Source organism: Vicugna pacos, chromosome 18 (genome assembly GCF_048564905.1).
Source record: "Vicugna pacos chromosome 18, VicPac4, whole genome shotgun sequence".
NCBI lineage: Eukaryota > Metazoa > Chordata > Mammalia > Artiodactyla > Camelidae > Vicugna > Vicugna pacos.
In genome coordinates this window covers 27,965,613-27,983,314 of record NC_133004.1, presented here as the reverse complement: position 1 = coordinate 27,983,314, position 17,702 = coordinate 27,965,613, and the positions used below count along the sequence as shown (strand labels likewise).

Sequence of the window (17,702 nt, the reverse complement as noted above, 5' to 3'; positions counted from 1 at the left end):
ATGTTCAAGAGACCATGAGATCCAAGAGAGTAGAAGAACGAACTCCTTCTTTTTGGAGGATAGGCCCCTTAGAGTCGAGGTCTGAGCTGATTTTGAGGAGTAAATAAAGATATACTGAGAGAATGAAAGGAAGGTGGTGATGGAAGAAAGGCTGCCATCAGCAGTGGGAGCTTAGTGAAAGATGTGTATTGGAATGAAACCACATGGCATGTTTTGTGAATAGTAATTTGTACTGTTTGAGCAAAATTTTGTTGTTTTGATTGCTTGTTTGTTGCTTCAAGTACTCATTTGATGGTAGTGGTTAAGGAGAGATAGTGCAGGAGAATATAATCAGCTCAGTAAATATGCTAATCAAAAGGGTGAAAAGAGAGCTACTTTATGTGCTTTTTTTCTTTTCCAGTCTCAAAATTGGTTGAATGGAAGTGGTAAGAGTGAACATCCTTGCTCCATTTTTCAATCTTATGGGGAAAACATTTAGTATTTCACTATTACATTTAGTGTAGGCTTCATGTGTAAGTAGATGCCACTTAACAGGTTAAGGTATTTCCTTTCCTTGGTTTGCCAAGTTTTTTTTTTCAATCATAAATGGATGTTAAATGTTGTTGAATGCTTTTGTGCAATAATTGATAAAAACGTGATTTTTCTTCTTGAGATTATTAATACTGCAACATTGATTTATTTTCAAATAGACGCCAAAATCCTCACCAAAATTTTAGCAAATAGAATCCAACAACACATAAAAAAGATTATACATCATGACCAAGTGGGGTTCATCCCAGGGACACAAGGCTGGTTCAACATACACAAATCAATCAATGTAATACATCACATCAACAAGAGAAAGGACAAAAACCACATGATCATCTCAATCGATGCAAAAAAGCATTTGATAAAATTCAACACCCATTTATGATAAAAACTCTCACCAAAGTGGGTATAGATGGAACATATCTCAACATAATAAAAGCTATATATGACAAACCTATAGCCAGCATAGTTCTCAATGGTGGAAAAACTCAAAAGCTTCCCACTAAAATCTGGGACAAGACAAGGATGCCCACTATCACCACTCCTATTCAATATAGTCCTGGAAGTCCTAGCCACAGCAATCAGGCAAGAGAAAGAAATAAAAGGGATCCAAATTGGTAAAGAAGAGGTAAAAGTGTCATTATATGCTGACGACATGTTACTATATATAGAAAACCCTAAAAGGTCCACAAAAAAGCTACTAGAGCTGATTGAAGAATTCAGCAAGGTAGCAGGTTACAAAATTAATGTTCAAAAATCAGTTGCCTTTCTTTACACTAACGATAATTCAACAGAAAAAGAAAGTAAAGAAACAATCCCCTTTAAAATAGCACCCTAAGTAATAAAATATCTGGGAATAAATCTAACCAAGGAGGCGAAAGAATTATACACAGAAAACTATAAACCATTGATGAAGGAAATTAAAGAAGACTTTAAAAAATGGAAAGATATTCCATGCTCTTGGATTGGAAGAATCAATATTGTTAAAATGGTCACACTGCCCAAGGCAATCTACAGATTTAATGCAATCCCTATCCAATTACCCAGGACATATTTCACAGAACTAGAACAAATCATAATAAAATTTATATGGAACCATCAAAGACCTAGAATTGCTAAAGCATTACTGAAGAGAAAGAAAGAGGCTGGAGGAATAACTCTCCCAGACTTCAGACAATACTATAGAGCTACAGTCATCAAGACAGCATGGTATTGGTACCAAAACAGACATATAGACCAATGGAACAGAATAGAGAGCCCAGAAATGAACCCACAAACTTTTGGTCAACTCATCTTTGACAAAGGAGGCAAGAATATACAATGGAATAAAGACAGTCTCTTCAGCAAATGGTGTTGGGAAAACTGGACAGCAGCATGTAAAACAATGAAGCTAGAACACACCCTTACACCATATACAAAAATCAACTCAAAATGGATTAAAGACTTAAACATAAGACAAGATACAATAAACCTCCTAGAGGAAAACATAGGCAAAACATTATCTGACATACATTTCAAAAATTTTCTCCTAGAAGAAATAAAAGCAAGAATAAACAAATGGGACCTAATGAAACTTACAAGCTTCTGCACAGCAAAGGAAACCAGAAATAAAACAAGAAGAAATCCTACGGAATGGGAGAAAATTTTTGCAAGTGAAACTGACAAAGGCTTGATCTCCAAAATATATAAGCAGCTCATACGACTCAATAAGAAAAAAATAAACAACCCAATCCAAAAATGGGCAGAAGACCTAAACAAGCAACTCTCCAAGGAAGACATACAAATGATCAAAAAGCACATGAAAAAATGTTCAGTATCACTAATTATCAGAGAAATGCAAATCAAAACTACAATGAGGTATCACCTCACACCAGTCAGAATGGCCGTCATTCAAAAATCCAAAAATGACAAATGCTGGAGAGGCTGTGGAGAAAGGGGAACCCTCCTACACTGCTGGTGGGAATGCAGTTTGGTGCAGCCACTATGGAAAACAGTGTGGAGATTCCTCAAAAGACTAGGAATAGACTTTCCATATGACCCAGGAATCCCACTCCTGGGCTTGTATCCAGAAGGAAATTTACTTCAGGATGACACCTGCACCCCAATGTTCATAGCAGCACTATTTACAATAGCCAAAACATGGAAACAGCCTAAATGTCCATCAATAGGTGACTGGATATAGAAGATGTGGTATATTTATACAATGGAATACTACTCAGCCATAAAAACCGACAACATAATGCCATTTGCAGCAACATGGATGCTCCTAGAGAATGTCATTCTAAGTGAAGTAAGCCAGAAAGAGAAAGAAAAATACCATATGAGATCGCTCATATGTGGAATTAAAAAACAAAAACAAACAAACAAACAAAAACAAAGCATAAATACAGGACAGAAATAGACTCATGGACAGAGAATACAGACTTGTGGTTACCGGGGTGGGGGCGGGGTAGAGGGTGGGAAGGGATAGACTGGGATTTCAAAATTGTAGAAATTGTGCTGAACACTGGAATTTGACACAACACTGTAAAATGATTATGAATCAATAAAAAATGTAAAAAAAAATTAAACTAACTTTACATTCATGGAATAAACCCCACTTGTTCATGGTGCATTATTCCTTCCATATATTCTTTTATTCTATTTATGAATATTTTCTTGGAGATATTCCAACGTATTTGTGTCCCTGTGCCCATGAGGGATATTGGCTTCTTGTACTTTCTCTGGCTTTGGTGTAAGATTAATGACGACTTCAAAAATAAATTGAGAAATGCTCCCGTCTCTTCTACTTCTGGGAAGAAATCGTGTAGAATTGATGCTATTTTCTCTTTAAGTTTTTGCTAGAATTCACCAGTGAAATTACTCAGGCTTGGGGTTTTCTTTTTCACAGATTTTAAACTACCCAGGAAATTTCTTTAATTGTAGTAAGAATATTTAGTTTCTTTATTCTCAAGTGAGTTTTGGTCTTTCTAGGAATTGTTCTATTTCACCTAAGGTGTCAAATGTATAAGCATAGAGTAGCTTTTAATTTCTGTAGTGTCTGTAGTGATATCCCCTCATTTATCTTCATATTGGTAATGTGTGCCGTCTCTCTTTATTTTATGGGCGCATTGGCTAGAGACTTATTATAATCATTTTTAATGAATTCATTTTTGGTTTCACTCATCAGTGTTCTCCATTGCTTTTCTGTTTGAAATTTTATGTTTTTCTTTTCTTATTTTTACGTACTTACTTCTGCCTGCTTTGAGTGTATTTTGCTCTTCTTTTCCTAATTTATTGAGGTGAAACTTCAATAATTGACCTGAAACTTTTCTTCATTTCAAATACAAGCATTTAATGTATAAATTTCCATTAAAATACTGCATCCCACAAAATTGGTATGTTTTATTTTCATTTTCATTCAGTTCAAAATATTTTCTAATTTCCTTTGCAACTTCCTCTTTGACTGATGGGTTATATAGAAGTGTGCTGCTTAATTTCCCAATGTTTACAGATTTTCCTGTTATAATTCTGTTAACTTGTAGTTTAATATCATAATGCTCAGAAAAAAATATTCTGCATTATTTCAATTCTCTTAAAATTTTGAATGTCTATCTCGATGAATGTTCCATGTGCACTGCTCTTACTGGGTGGAGTATTCTATAAATGTCAAATACATCTAGTTGGTAGAAAGGTGTTTTACAGCTCTTTTAATTTTTCTGCCTGTGTGTTCTATTAATTACTGAGTAATTAGGGAGCAATTGGTGGATTACCACCATGAGTAGGTAGGTGCTGTTTTGCAGGGGAGGCCTCTATATTTTCTTCATTTCAGGAGGGAATGTGAATTCTTAACAGAGCGGAGTGTGCCAGCTCTTATAGACTCAGAGTGAGTCAGAGGACTTAATATTTTGGGGTCATTAACTCAGATGTCTCCACCTCTTACAACAGATTCTCACTCTTTTATAACAAGAGCTGCGGTCTTGGCATAGCAGATCTGCCTTGGTTAAAAGGTTGACCTTCCTGGAGATCATCTAATATGAAAGTTAGACCTTGATCCCAGGACTCAGTTTTCTCTGCCCTTTCACTGCAGTAAATGAGAACCTCATTATATGCTACCAAAGAAGTCCTTTTATTTTAACACTTCACTTTCAATTTCCTACTAATAACTCTCAGCTTTTTCTTTTTTAAAGCAATGACTTTATACCAATAGCCTCTTAATTCTATTGTTCTTATGGCTGTTATTTTCTCCACATTTCTCACATACTTGATACATCACATCAGCCAGTGCATTCTCTTCCTCTGGTACATCACCCCAATGCACCACTGGTGAAGGTTTTAACTGTGCCAAAGACTCTCTGTGCTTCCTTCACCACCAGTGATGTGGACCTCATTGCTAGATGAGCAGTGAATCATCTAGTTCTAAAACCCCATCTTATTGTATGCTTTCTGAGACCTCTCCTGGTACTAACTGTTGCAGGTGAAGTTTCTTTGGGACCCACACCATGGAAGGGAGAGGAAGGAATCAGGAGTAGGCAGGGAGACAAGTCAAGCTGTGATGCAGGCCAAATGACAACCTCAGTAGACCCACGGCTTCCCATGAGAAGTCCCGAAGTTGTCTGAGTGGCATTGAGATGACCAAACATTGTACTCCTGCATCTGTAAGTGACTAGCAGCTGGCCATGTGGGAAGGAGTGTCACCTTGGGAGCGGAGGTTCTCTGCAGCTGAAGCAATCCATGAAGATAATGACAGCTGAATTGTTTCTGAAGATAGCACTCCCAGAAGCCGCGGGCAGCAACTCCTCCACTGAAGGGGGATCTTAACAGTGCATTACAACATACATCACAGGGGGCATTCTAGTGTTTTATTTTCTGGGACACATATAGCAGCCACTGGTGAGAATACTTGCTTTCAGCATAAAGTCCCAAGAAGTTCTACTGAAACAAACTGAAAAATGTATATACACAATTCAGAGAGAGATTACAGCAGGGATGGAACATGAATAAAGGAGTTAAGAACAAGTCCCAGACTTCTCTGTTAAACAAATGCATAGGTGATGGTGTTACTTACTGAGATAAGGAACACTGGAAGGTTTTGCAGCAGTGGAAGAAGAGGAAAATGAGCATGTTAAGAAGCGACAAGAATGTTCCTACTAAGATCCAATATTTATTGCTTGTTTTGTGCTTAGCACTGTGCATTTCACATATATTTAATCTTAATAACGGTATGAAACAAAGCCTATTATTTCACTTGCATAATGGAAATGTCTGAAGAAATAATGGCCAAAATTTCTTAACTTGGATGAAAAATTTGAATCTACACATTCAAGAATTTAAACAAATCCTAAGTAGTTTTAACACAAAGAGATCCACACTTAACCACATTATGGTCAAACTATTCAAAGTTAATGACAAAAAGACAATTTTGGTAGTGGCTAGAGAAAAATGATGCATTAGATACAAGGGGTCAACAAAGGATTAACAGCTGACCTCTCATGAAGTCGGTACTCCATTCCATAAAAACAGTGCGGTCTAAAAGGCACTCATGTCATATATTCAAAGTGTTGAAAGAAAAAAAAATCTGTCAAAGAATTCTTTATCTAATATCTTTCTCTTTTTATGGTTCACGAACTATCTTTTACTTATTAATAATTGTGACTTTTCCTCATTTGGGAATGTTAAGAAAACTACGAATGAACTTTTGGCTTGAAGAAAACAGGGAATTTAGTTTACTTTGGTTTAAGGACACCCAGACTAACCAGACTAGTTCATTAGATTACTATATAAAAGTTTGAGGCCTTGGTCTTTTGCTTGGGGCTGCTCTCAGCATACTGGAGGCAATGACAAACAGGAGAAGAAATTTACCATCTGAATATTCTCATAATACTATATATAAAAAAAAGACTCCTTGTGTACTCATTATGGTTCTTTTCTCATGCCTGAAGACTGTGACATGGTTTAGGGTTTATTGTCTCAGTCTAAGTAAGTTAGGGCAGGAAAAAAAATCTCAAGGTAACATTCATGAAATGTTTAATCCTAGGCAACTGAGAAAAGTTCTTTCTATTCCATGGTGCACAAAAAGATAAATTTATTTTGGTTGGACATGTCTTGGACCAGACATCTTCTGTTTGTAGTAGTAAAATCTGTATGAGTTCTGGTAAATAAAATAGGACTTTTGTCTTGTTATGTTGTTCTAGGCATTAATTAGCAACATAACGCAGGCAACTAAAATGCTACTCATACTAGTCAGAATTCCAGGTGGAAGCAAAGGTCATTGTGGTCTCTAGATATCCTCCCTTCTGAAATACTAGAGTTATGCAGGCTTAGAGAAATTCATGGTCAGTATCTAGAGCCACCGTGGAATAGCACCCACAGACAGGATTAGGATGAATGAGAGGAAGTTACAAGGAGACAGATGGAGGTTTGCTGCCTCAAGAGATGTTCAAGTAAAGACCACTGGGAATTCCATTACCTAATGAATGGATCATTAAAACAAAACAAAAAAAATCCTAGGTAAAACTCTGAGATGATGGGAAATCATGAGAACTATTTCAAGCAACATTTAACAATCTTGACGGGCAGAGGCCATGAAGCCCTGTGATCCTACATAGATTTAAGAAGTCTAATCCATAATTACAACCAAATGCATCCCAAAGACTCCACATGCAGAAGGCAGCACCTTCTATCACATTCAATCCAAGGCAAATTGATTATTTCCTTGTTGGCAGAGGATTCAAAGTTTAGAACCTGAAATCCAAACTAAGATAAAAGTCTTCTGATTCAAATTATTCTTGGTATAATTGAATAATGTTTTCTTTATAAAGTAATAGAGGTAGGAGTATGTAAATTCATACATTCTGCCCTAACACTGAGCTTTCTTTGAGCTGTATCTACAGTCTACGTTAGTTACTTACCTTCTTGCCTTTCATGAATTTCTTGTAGACATTAAATATAATTTTATGATAGACAAAGTTTTTCAGGTTCCAGAATGTACTTTCCAGACACAAAAGCAACAGCAGATAAATAAGGCCCTGGGCAGCCAACGAAATCAAAAACTTTGTAATCCCGCGTTCTCCAAAACTGTAGATCTTGTTCTTAACAACTGAGGATGATGAAACAGATAGCCTTACTTCAAAAACTGACACGAAGTCTAAGATGACACTAAATATTAAGAAATATAGAGTCAAAATTAACTTTAAGTTAGATTTAGAGAAGTACAGAATATAGAAAGTAAGTAATTGTCTTAATATTTTGTCTCTCTTATTTGATCTTCCCTGGTATTTATGGTTATTATAAAAGCCCTCCTGCCAATGATTTTTTATCTGTTTTTTTATTTAACCTGTTTTGGTAGAAGACAACCTCATTACACAGTCAGTGAGTTTCAATGGCTGAGCCTTTGTGAACAGAATGCTTAGTAATTAAGTAAAGCAAATAAAAGAAAGGCATTTATTGCATGTTTAACTATTATTGAAGGCTATGCATAATATCCTTAAAGACCTTCAGAGTGAGAAAAGTATTTATTCTATAAAGAGGAAAAGCTTTAAATAGTGGAAGTGTATTAATGGCAAAACTTGTAAGGAAGAAAAGAATGATAGTTTAAATGTAAATATGTAATAGCTGATAGTTCCTGACTTTACTAAAAAGAAAATTAACACAAGCAGCTAAATTCTGGATAAGCTAATGGGAAGCATTTCTGAGATGTGAAGATAACAAAATCACTCTCTTTTTAGAAGTTTTGTATTTTCTGTACCAGCATGCAGAAATATAGTTTGTTTTTACTGTAATAAAATACACATAACATAAAATTTGCCTTCTTAAAATACACAATTCATGGCACTGAGTACATTCACAATGTTGTACAATCATCACCACTACCTAGATCCATATCTTTATCATCTCAAAAGAAAATCCAATAGCTATTAAGCAGTCACAGTTACCCCCACTTCTCTAGCCACTGATAGCCCCTAATCTACTTTCTGTGTCTATGGATTTGCCTATTTTGGACAATTTTGTGTGTGTGTGTGTGTGTGTGTGTATAATATATATATTATATACATATATTATATACATATAATAAATATATATATTTACTGAAGTATAGTCAATTTACAATGTTGTGTCAATTTCTGGTGTACAGCATAATGCTTCAGTCATACATGAACATATGTATATTCATTTTCATATTCTTTTTCACTATAAGTTACTACAAGAGATTGAATATAGTTCCCTGTGCTATACAGTATGAACTTGTTTATTTTATATATTAGGCATTTTATATAAGTGAAATCATACAATAAGTGGTCTTTTGTGTCTGGCATCTGTCACTTAGCATAATGTTTTCAAGACTCATCAAAGTTGTAGCATATATCAGTAAGTCATTTTTCTTATTGTTGAACAATATTCCATTGTCTAGACATTTTGTTATCCACTTATCAGTGGATGGATTTCTGGATAGCTTCTACTTTTGATGCAAATAAGCTATTACAAATAATGCTGCTATGAACATTGTGTACAAGTTCTTGTCTAAATACTTGTTTTCAATTATTCTGGGTATATACTCAGAAGTGGAATTGTTGGGTTACGTTGTAACTATGTGTTCAACCTTTTGAAGAACAACCAAACCAATTTCCACAGAAGCTGCAACATTTTACATTCCTACTAGCAGTATTTGAGAGTAACAGTTTGTCCATCTCCTCACCAAACCTTTGATATTTTCCATTTTTTTTATAGCCATGCAAGTGGGTGTGCAGTGGTATCTCCTTGTGATTTTTAATTGAATGAATTTGACATGTAACATTATGTAAATCTAGGGTGTACAGTGTGTTACCTTGATACATTTATATATTGTAATATGACTGCCAGTGTAGCAATATATATCACATTATATGTTTATAGTACAGTATTATTGTCTCCACTTATTATACTGTGTATTAGTTGTCTATGCTTTTTTTTTTTACTACTCATTACAAGTTTGTACCTTAAATACCATCACTCTTATCTTCTTGTACTCAACCCCCTGATAACCACAATTTTACTCTCTTTTTAAAGGAAGTGTAACTTTTTTGGATTACATATATAAGTGATATCATACAGTACTAATCTTTCTTTGACCTAGCTTGCTTAACAGAATGTGTTCAAGGTCTATCTATATTGTCGCAAATGGCAGAATATCTTCCTTTCTCGTGGCTGAATAATATTCCACTGTGTATATGTACCATATCTATTTTTCTTTATCTTTTCATCTGTTGATGGGCATTTGACTTGTTTCCATATCTTCACTATTGTGAATAACGCTGTAATAAATGTTGGAGTGCATGCATCTCGTCAAAATCCTATTTCATTTCCTTTGGGTACATACCCAGATGCAGAAGTGCTGAATGGTATGGTAGATTTTATTTTTAATATTTTGAGGAACCTCCATATTGTTTTCTACAGTCAATTGTTTGGATTGATTTACATTTCCACCAACAATGTATATGTGGGTCCCCTTTAAATCATACCCCTGCTAGCACCTGTTTGTTGCCTCCTGTCTTCTTGATGATAGCCATTCTAACACATGTGAGGTGATATCTCATTGTAGTTTTGATTTGCATTTCTCTGATGATTAGTGATACTGAGCATTGTTTCCTGTGTCTGTTGGCCATTTTGATGTCCTATTTGAAAAAATATCTTTTTAGTTCTTCTACCCATTTTTTAATGAATTTTGTTGTTGTTGAGTTCTTTATGTATTTTAACTCCTTATCTATGATTTGAAAAAAAATTTTCTCCCATTCTGTAGGTTGTCATTTCATTTTGTTTTTTTTTGCTGCACAGAAGCATTTGAGTTTGACGGAGTCCCATTTGTTGACTTTTGCTTTTGTTTGTAGTTTTGGCGTCATGTCCAAAAAAATAATTGCAGAGACTAATATTGATGTGTTTCTTCCTCACATTTTCTTCTAGGAGCTTTATGGTACCAGATCTTATGCTTAAAACCCTGACCCATTTCTAGTTAATTTTTGTGGGTGGTGTGAGATAGGGGTCCGACTTCATTATTCTGCACGTGTTTCTCCAGTTTTCCTAGAATCATTTGTTGAAGAGACTATTCTTTCTCCATTGGGTATTCTTGGCTCCCTTGCTGAATATTAGTTGACCATGTATATGCTGGGGTTTAATTTTGGGCTCTTTGTTCTGTTCCATTGGTTGATGGGTCTAATTTTATGTCAGTACCGTATTTTTTTTAATTACTATGGCTTTGTAGTATAGTTTGAAATCTGGTAGTGTTATACTTCCAGACTGTTGTTAATTCTTTTTTAAAAATGTTTGGCAGAATTCTCCATGGAGCCATCTGGTCCTGGAGTTTTCCGTGTTGTGTGGTTTTTGATTATTGATCCAATCTCTTTCCTTGTTATTGGTCTATTCAGATTTTCTTTTTCTACTTGATTCAGTCTTTGTAGGCTGTGTATTTCTAGAAATATATTTATTTCTTCTAGGTTATGTAATTTGTTGGCATATAATTGTTCACAACAGTCTCTAATGACTTTACGTATTTCTTTTAACATTTTTTATTGATTTATAATCATTTTACAATGTTGTGTCAAATTCCAGTGTAGAGCACAATTTTTCAGTTATACATATGTATTTCTGTATTATCAGTTATAATGTCTCCTTTTCTATTTCTTATTTTATTTGAGTCATCTTTTCTTTTTTTTTTTCAGTTAGTCTAAAGATTTTTCTTTTTCTTTTTTTTTTTCCTTTTTGATGAACTAGCTCTTAGTTTCATTGTTCCTTTCTATTGTTTTTCTGGTCTTTATTTTATTTATTTCTGCTCTGTTCTTTGTTATTTCCTTTCTTCTGCTAACTTTAAACTTAATTTGTTCTTTTTTTTGTTCCTTGTGGGATAAAGTTGGGTTGTTTACTTGCAGTCTTTACATTTCCTTAATACATGTATTTCTTGCTATAAACTTTCTGCTTTTGCTATGGGACTGCTTTTGTTGCATCCCAAAATATTTGGTATGTTGTAGTTCCATTTTTATTTGTTTCAAGATAAGTTTTTATTTCTCTTTTGTTTTCTTCTTTGACCCAATGGCTGTTTAGAAGTGTACTGTTTAGTGCCCACATCATTGTATTTTCTCACTTTACTCTTATTGATTTCTAGTTTCATACTAGAGAATATAGTTGGTATGATTTCAGTTTTCTCAAATTGGCTACGGTTTGTTTTATGGCTTATCAGGTGATCTATCCTGGAGAATGTTCCATGTGCACTTGAGAAAAATATGTATTCTGCTGCTGTTGGATGAAATGTTCTGGAGTCTATTACATCAACTTGTTCTAAAGTGTGTTTCCATTCATTGTTTCTTTTTTGATTTTCTGTCTGGTTGATTTATCTATTGCTGATGAGGTATTATATGTTCCCTACTATCAGTATATTGTTGTCTATTTCTCCCTTAAGATCTGTTAGTTTTTGCTGGCTATATTTGCTTGGATGTTGGGAGTGTATACATTTACAATAATTATATCTTTATGTACAGACCACTTGATCATTATATGATGACCTTCTTTGTCTCATTTTTGTCTTATGACCTTCTTTATCCCTTTTGTTTTTCAGAAGGTATCACTCTAGCACAATTTTTGTATTTCTCTTACTAGAGCTGACTTGCCGCTAAAGTTGGAAGTGTGCCATTAAAAAAAAGCTGGCAGAGAAAAAAAAAAGGATGATGGCAGAGTCAGGGGAGCTGTTGACCTAACACTTGGGACTTAGTGCCCATGGCTGGGTAGGGGGACCTCCAAATGGAGGAGCTCCAGAGGTCTGTGGCTGGTCCTCTTGCCAGAATCCCGAGGCAGACAGCAAGAGCTGCCTTCCTTTGGTTCTCTTTTTCTGCCTTCTTCCTGTTCCTTCCCCTTCCCCCAGTCATTGTGGTCTCTCCTTAGAGAACACAATACGACCCTCCAGCTGTAGCATGTGTGTTTGGGCAGACCCTACTCATCATCTTCACTCTCCATCTATTTTCTTCCAGAAAGGTCATGCTGCCTTGATGCTGAATCTGCTGATGCCTTCTCTGCTACCCTCAGCTCCACCACCACTCCCCTAACTCTACAGCCCCTTATATGGTCCAAACTATCCACTTTTGGGTACCAAGATGGATGAATCTGTTGGGTGTCCTGGCATGCTGTGTAGAGATGCTTTCTCTGGTTATAGATGTTCAATTAATTGTAAATTAAAGGAGAGAGAAAACAGATATGATTTACATCACCATGATGCTGACATAAATCCTATCTCATTGTGATTTCAATTTGCATTTCCCCAGTGAATAATGATGTATATCTTTTCATGTGCTTGTAGGGCATTTGTATATCTCCTCTGGAGGCACATCTATTCAAGTTCTTTGCTTATTTATTTGTTTTTAATGGAGGTAAGGGAATTGAACTCAGGACCTCATGCATGCTCTACCATTGAGCTATACCCACCCCTCTCTCATTTAAAAATTAAGTTTTCTCTTTTTGCTGCTGAGTTGTAAGAACTCTTTCTAATTTCTGGATGCTAGACTTACCAGTGACTTGGAATGCAAGTATTTTTTCCCCTGTTCTGCAGGATGTCCTTTCACTTTTTTGACAGTGTCCTTTGAAGCACCAAAGTTTACATTTTGATGAGCTATATTTATTTTTTCTTTTGTGTTTTTTTGGTGTCATATATAGTAAGCCATTGTCAAATCACAGGTCATGAAGAGTTACTCCTATATTTTCTTCTAAGCATTATTTATACTTTTAATTCTTATATTTAGGTCTTTGATCCATTCTTATATTTTATATATGGTGTGAAATAAAGTTTCAACTTCATTTTTCTGCAGGTGGACATTCAGTTTCACCAGTATCACTTGTTGAAGAGATAAAGTCTTCTTTTCTCATGGAAGGTATCGGTAAACTTGTTGAACAAAAAAACAAAACCTTGTTGTCCAAGAATGTATTATTTTATTTCCACATATTTGCAAATTTTCTGACTTTCCTTCATTCTTAATTTCTAGTTTCATGCTATTGCTTTTGGAGAAGATACTTTGCATTAATTCAGTATTGTAAAATTTATTGAGACATGTTCTATGTCTTAAAGGTCTGCCCTAGTGAACATTCCATGTGAACTTGTGAAGAATGTATATTTTGTTGTTTTGGGTGAAGTGTTCTGTATATATCTGTTAGACCAGTCAGTTTAGAGTGTTGGTATATCCTCTGTTTCATTATTGGTCTTCTGTCTAGTTGTTTTATCTATTAATAATAGTTGTAGAACTATTTCTCCCTTCAATTCTATTTTGGCTTCATAGATTCTGGTGCTTTGTTAGGTTCATATAGGCTTCTTATAGTTTTCATATCTTATTAGAGTAACTTCTTTATTGATATGTAAAGTCCTTTGCTTCTGGTAATAATTTTTTCCCAAAAGTCTATTTTTTCACATTAGTATAGCCAACTCAGATGTCTTTTGGTTGCTATTTGTATGGACTGTCTTTTTTCATTTTTTTCTTCCACTTTATTTGTGTCTTTAGATCTAAGGTGAGTCTCTTGAAGATATCATGTAGTTGGATCACTTTGAAAAATAAATTCTGATCCTGTTTTATACCTATATCTATCTATTTGAATCACTTTGCTGTACACCTGGAACTAACACAACATTGTAAATCAACAATACTTCAATAAAAATATTCTGCCAATCTCTGCTTTTTGAGAGTTTAATATATTTACAATGTGAAGTGTTTACCAATAAGAAAGGACATACTTCTTACTTCTGCCAATGTTGCCATTTGTTTTCTACATGTATTAAGTCTTTTTTTTGTTCCTCAGTTCCTCCATTAATGTCTTCTTCTGTGTTAATAGATTTTTTTTATGTGTACTGTTTGGATTCCTTTCTCAAATATATATATAAAATAGATATATATTTCTCAAGCCTACATATATGGAGTTGAGAAAGAAATCAATTTCTTATTTTAGTACTCTACATATATATACATATTTGTTAATGGTTAGCATGGGGATTAAACCTGACATTTTTAATTTAAAAGAAATTAGTTTTAATTTACATCAATTTATCTTCAATAGCATACAAAATCCCTGCTCCTATACATCTTCATAACTCCCTCTTTATTATGTTATTTTCACAAATTACATCTTTATATACTGTGTACCCATAAACACAGAAGTATGAAAATCAGCCTAAAATATGAAAAATGTAATAGAATGCTTTATTGCCCCTGATTTTGATCTGGGCTGTGAATTCGCCTTTCTTTTATTTTTTACTTCTTTTACCTTCTTTGAAGTGTGATACTGAAAACTTAGTGACCCAGGGAACTTATTAATCTACAGCTTAAGAAAGCATTGTTTCCTCATTTACAAAATTGGGATAATAGTAGCTAACTTACAGGGTGCTGTGAAGATTCAAGATAATGTGTGGGAAGCTACCTTCGCATTGAAGGTGAATAACTAGTAGTAACTCATTCTAAATCTGGTGGTGTCTTCATAAATTTATCTTGGATATTATTTTGAGGCTTCATTTTATTTCCTAGTCTGTGAAAACAACTTTGGTACAGAAAAGTACTCAAAAACAGCAAGTGTGACTGTCTCCATTGAAGGAATGACAGGTTTCTCTTATAGTCTACAATCTAAGTTTAAATGTGTAAGTCTAGAAAGGAATAGGTTGTTTTTAAGGACCTGGGGAACCCCAGATACTCACATTTTTTTCCGCAGTCCAGGTAGATATTTTTCAATTGCTTGGCACATAGTTTTTTCACCTGATAGTCATCAAAGAATCTGCTGATACTCACTACAAAGTTGTTACCAGGAAGCATCATTAATGCATTACCTATGGAAGTTCTTGTGGATTGAGGAATGTCCTTTCCTACAATTAAAAAGAGGATAGATTAGCTTCAATTAAGAAAGTAATGAAACTCCCTTAAAAACAGACTTCCCTAAGATGATCAAACCACTCTCAATCTAGCATGCTGATCATTTTTGAGAAAACACTACTTATTAATTCGCTAAGCTTGCTCACCTTGATAGCTTGTAGCGTGGGTGTGTCAATTACAGATTTCAAGAGAGGACTTTTGCTAACAGTATTTCCCTAGCATCTGTCTTCTCCCTCTTTATGGGTGCGTCTGCTATTAAGATCCCTACCTTGGCTTGGCCTTTGGTTTTTCTACTCTCCTCTGTCCCCCAAAATGGAAAATCATGGGATGCTGAATTTCACTTTGTTGTTGGCCTCTGCATTCTGAAATTTCTTGTGGGATCAATGATGCATTTAAAAAGTTTAAACAGTTTTTTATTCAACATATATTGTTTTACGTGGGAGGGCAATTCACCATATTCAGTCCTTCATCCCTCTGGACGTCCAAGTCTCCCACCGAATTTCTCAGTGCCAAATCCAGTAGCTTCCTTGTCATATTTCTTTTATTTGCCCCTTTGAATCAGTACTCTACCCTTCTCCATTATACTTTCTGCCCTGGGAGGATTATCTGTATAGACTAAATCAATGTACTTCTCTGCTCTCTGGCTCTTCGTTGTAGGCTTATAGGAAGCCCTGGCTGGAGAAAGGAAAGTTTCACTAGCATGTTCACTTTATGAAAATTTATCAAGATGTACACTTATGGTTTCTGCACTTTTCTTAATGCAAGTTATACTTTAATAAATAGTAAAAATAAGAAATGCATTCTCGAAGAGCTCTGTGTTCACTGTCTTCTGTAGGGTGAAGATGATGGTAGAGTTATGTTGCAGTGGAATTCGGTTTCCTGACACCTAAGGGAATTAACAGGATCCTAGAAAGTGGACACCAGGTGGCACAATTTAACTATTAAAAACAAGGTAGGAACCATTATCACAATAAGTAAAAGGGACAGAATGGTAATCAGATTTTTTGTTTCAACCACTGAAATGGAATTGACTTTCTAAACTTTCTGTCTCTTGCAGACAAATTATATTACAATCCACAAAGAAAATTAACAGGCTTAAAAGTCCCCCAAACTACACTCTAGCAGAAGAGTCTTCATTATTAGAAACTGGAATTCAGAAAACCCATGTTCTCTGAGTTTTAGATAATGCAAAATGAAGGTTGCTAACTGAAAGTGCCCCAGAGCTCTTTGCTCTAGATTGAGACAATGCACAAAGGCCAGACAATAATGTCTCAGAAATGAATACAATACGGAAGATTAAAATTACTAGTCCACCCTGAGGTCTTTACACACTGTCTGCCTATAGGGAAGAGGATTCAGTGAAGGAGGGATGATAGAAAACCCGCTATGACAAATGACCTTCAGTTCTATCTGGAGTTAGGGGAAATAAGTGGATGTTGGCGCAAGAGTCCAAAAGTTACCAGCAGAGAGAAAGTTAGAAAGGAAATACACATGAGATCTAACTTTTTCTTTCATGAGGCTAGAATGATACTGAGTCCAGCTCCTTCAGAGGGTTTAGCTTCCTTATCACTTTCTTTTCCCCATTTCCTCTTTCCTTCCCTCTCTTCCTCAACCTCTCTGACTCACAAATCCACTCAATAAATATTTGCCGGCTTTCAAAAATCACAGGTTTTCAGGTTCCCAGAAGGAAGGTGCTTTGCAATTAACATTTTTCTCCTCAAGGTCTTTCATCCCCATTTATGTAACATATTTCCTGGAAAAAGGGAAAACTGTGTGAAGTTCTTACTATAGTATTGAATTACGGCATGAATGATGATACTGAAAACAGCTGAAAAGTAGTTAAAGAGGGTGAGCTTGATGTAGGCTGCAGCACTGCTAGAAAACAGGAGGCTTCCGAGATACATGAGAGGAACGACAGACCAGCCGTACAGCATGAAGATCATCATGGTGTCCAGAAAGTGGTAATCTGCAACAAGAGCATCCACTCCGCAGTACACGAACACTCCCTGGGACACAGAGTGCAGAGGAGCGAGGTGAAGGACATGGAGTAACAAGAAGTCAAGCCAGAACACTCAGAGAACAGCGAGCACTGCCTTCCCTGGAGCACAGCGCTCTTCATTACTTAAGTCATTTTGCCCATTACAAATGAGCCTGAAGTCAGCTACCTCTTCCTCAATACAGGACTTTCGTGAACAGAATGACTATACTTCCCTTTTTTTTAAAATCTGTTTAGAACAGCATTGCTTTTTATTTTACTCCCTCCACCCTGCAACGATTAAAATCAAAGCAATTACGTCTGCATTAAGCCCCACTCTGAATTTTTCCAGAAAAAAATGA

General features: G+C 35.4%; 1 protein-coding gene across 1 annotated transcript in view; it reads right to left on the bottom strand.

Moving 5' to 3' along the window:
• Positions 1-17,702, bottom strand: part of LOC102531605 (phospholipid-transporting ATPase ABCA3-like) — a 107,779-nt gene that overhangs the window by 15,608 nt on the left and 74,469 nt on the right. The window contains exons 22-24 of the mRNA XM_072942768.1: positions 17,152-17,371; positions 15,194-15,358; positions 7,419-7,606 (exon numbers count right to left, since the gene is read on the bottom strand). Coding sequence (XP_072798869.1) covers positions 7,419-7,606; positions 15,194-15,358; positions 17,152-17,371 — 573 coding nt within the window. The remainder of the gene's footprint in view (positions 1-7,418; positions 7,607-15,193; positions 15,359-17,151; positions 17,372-17,702) is intronic.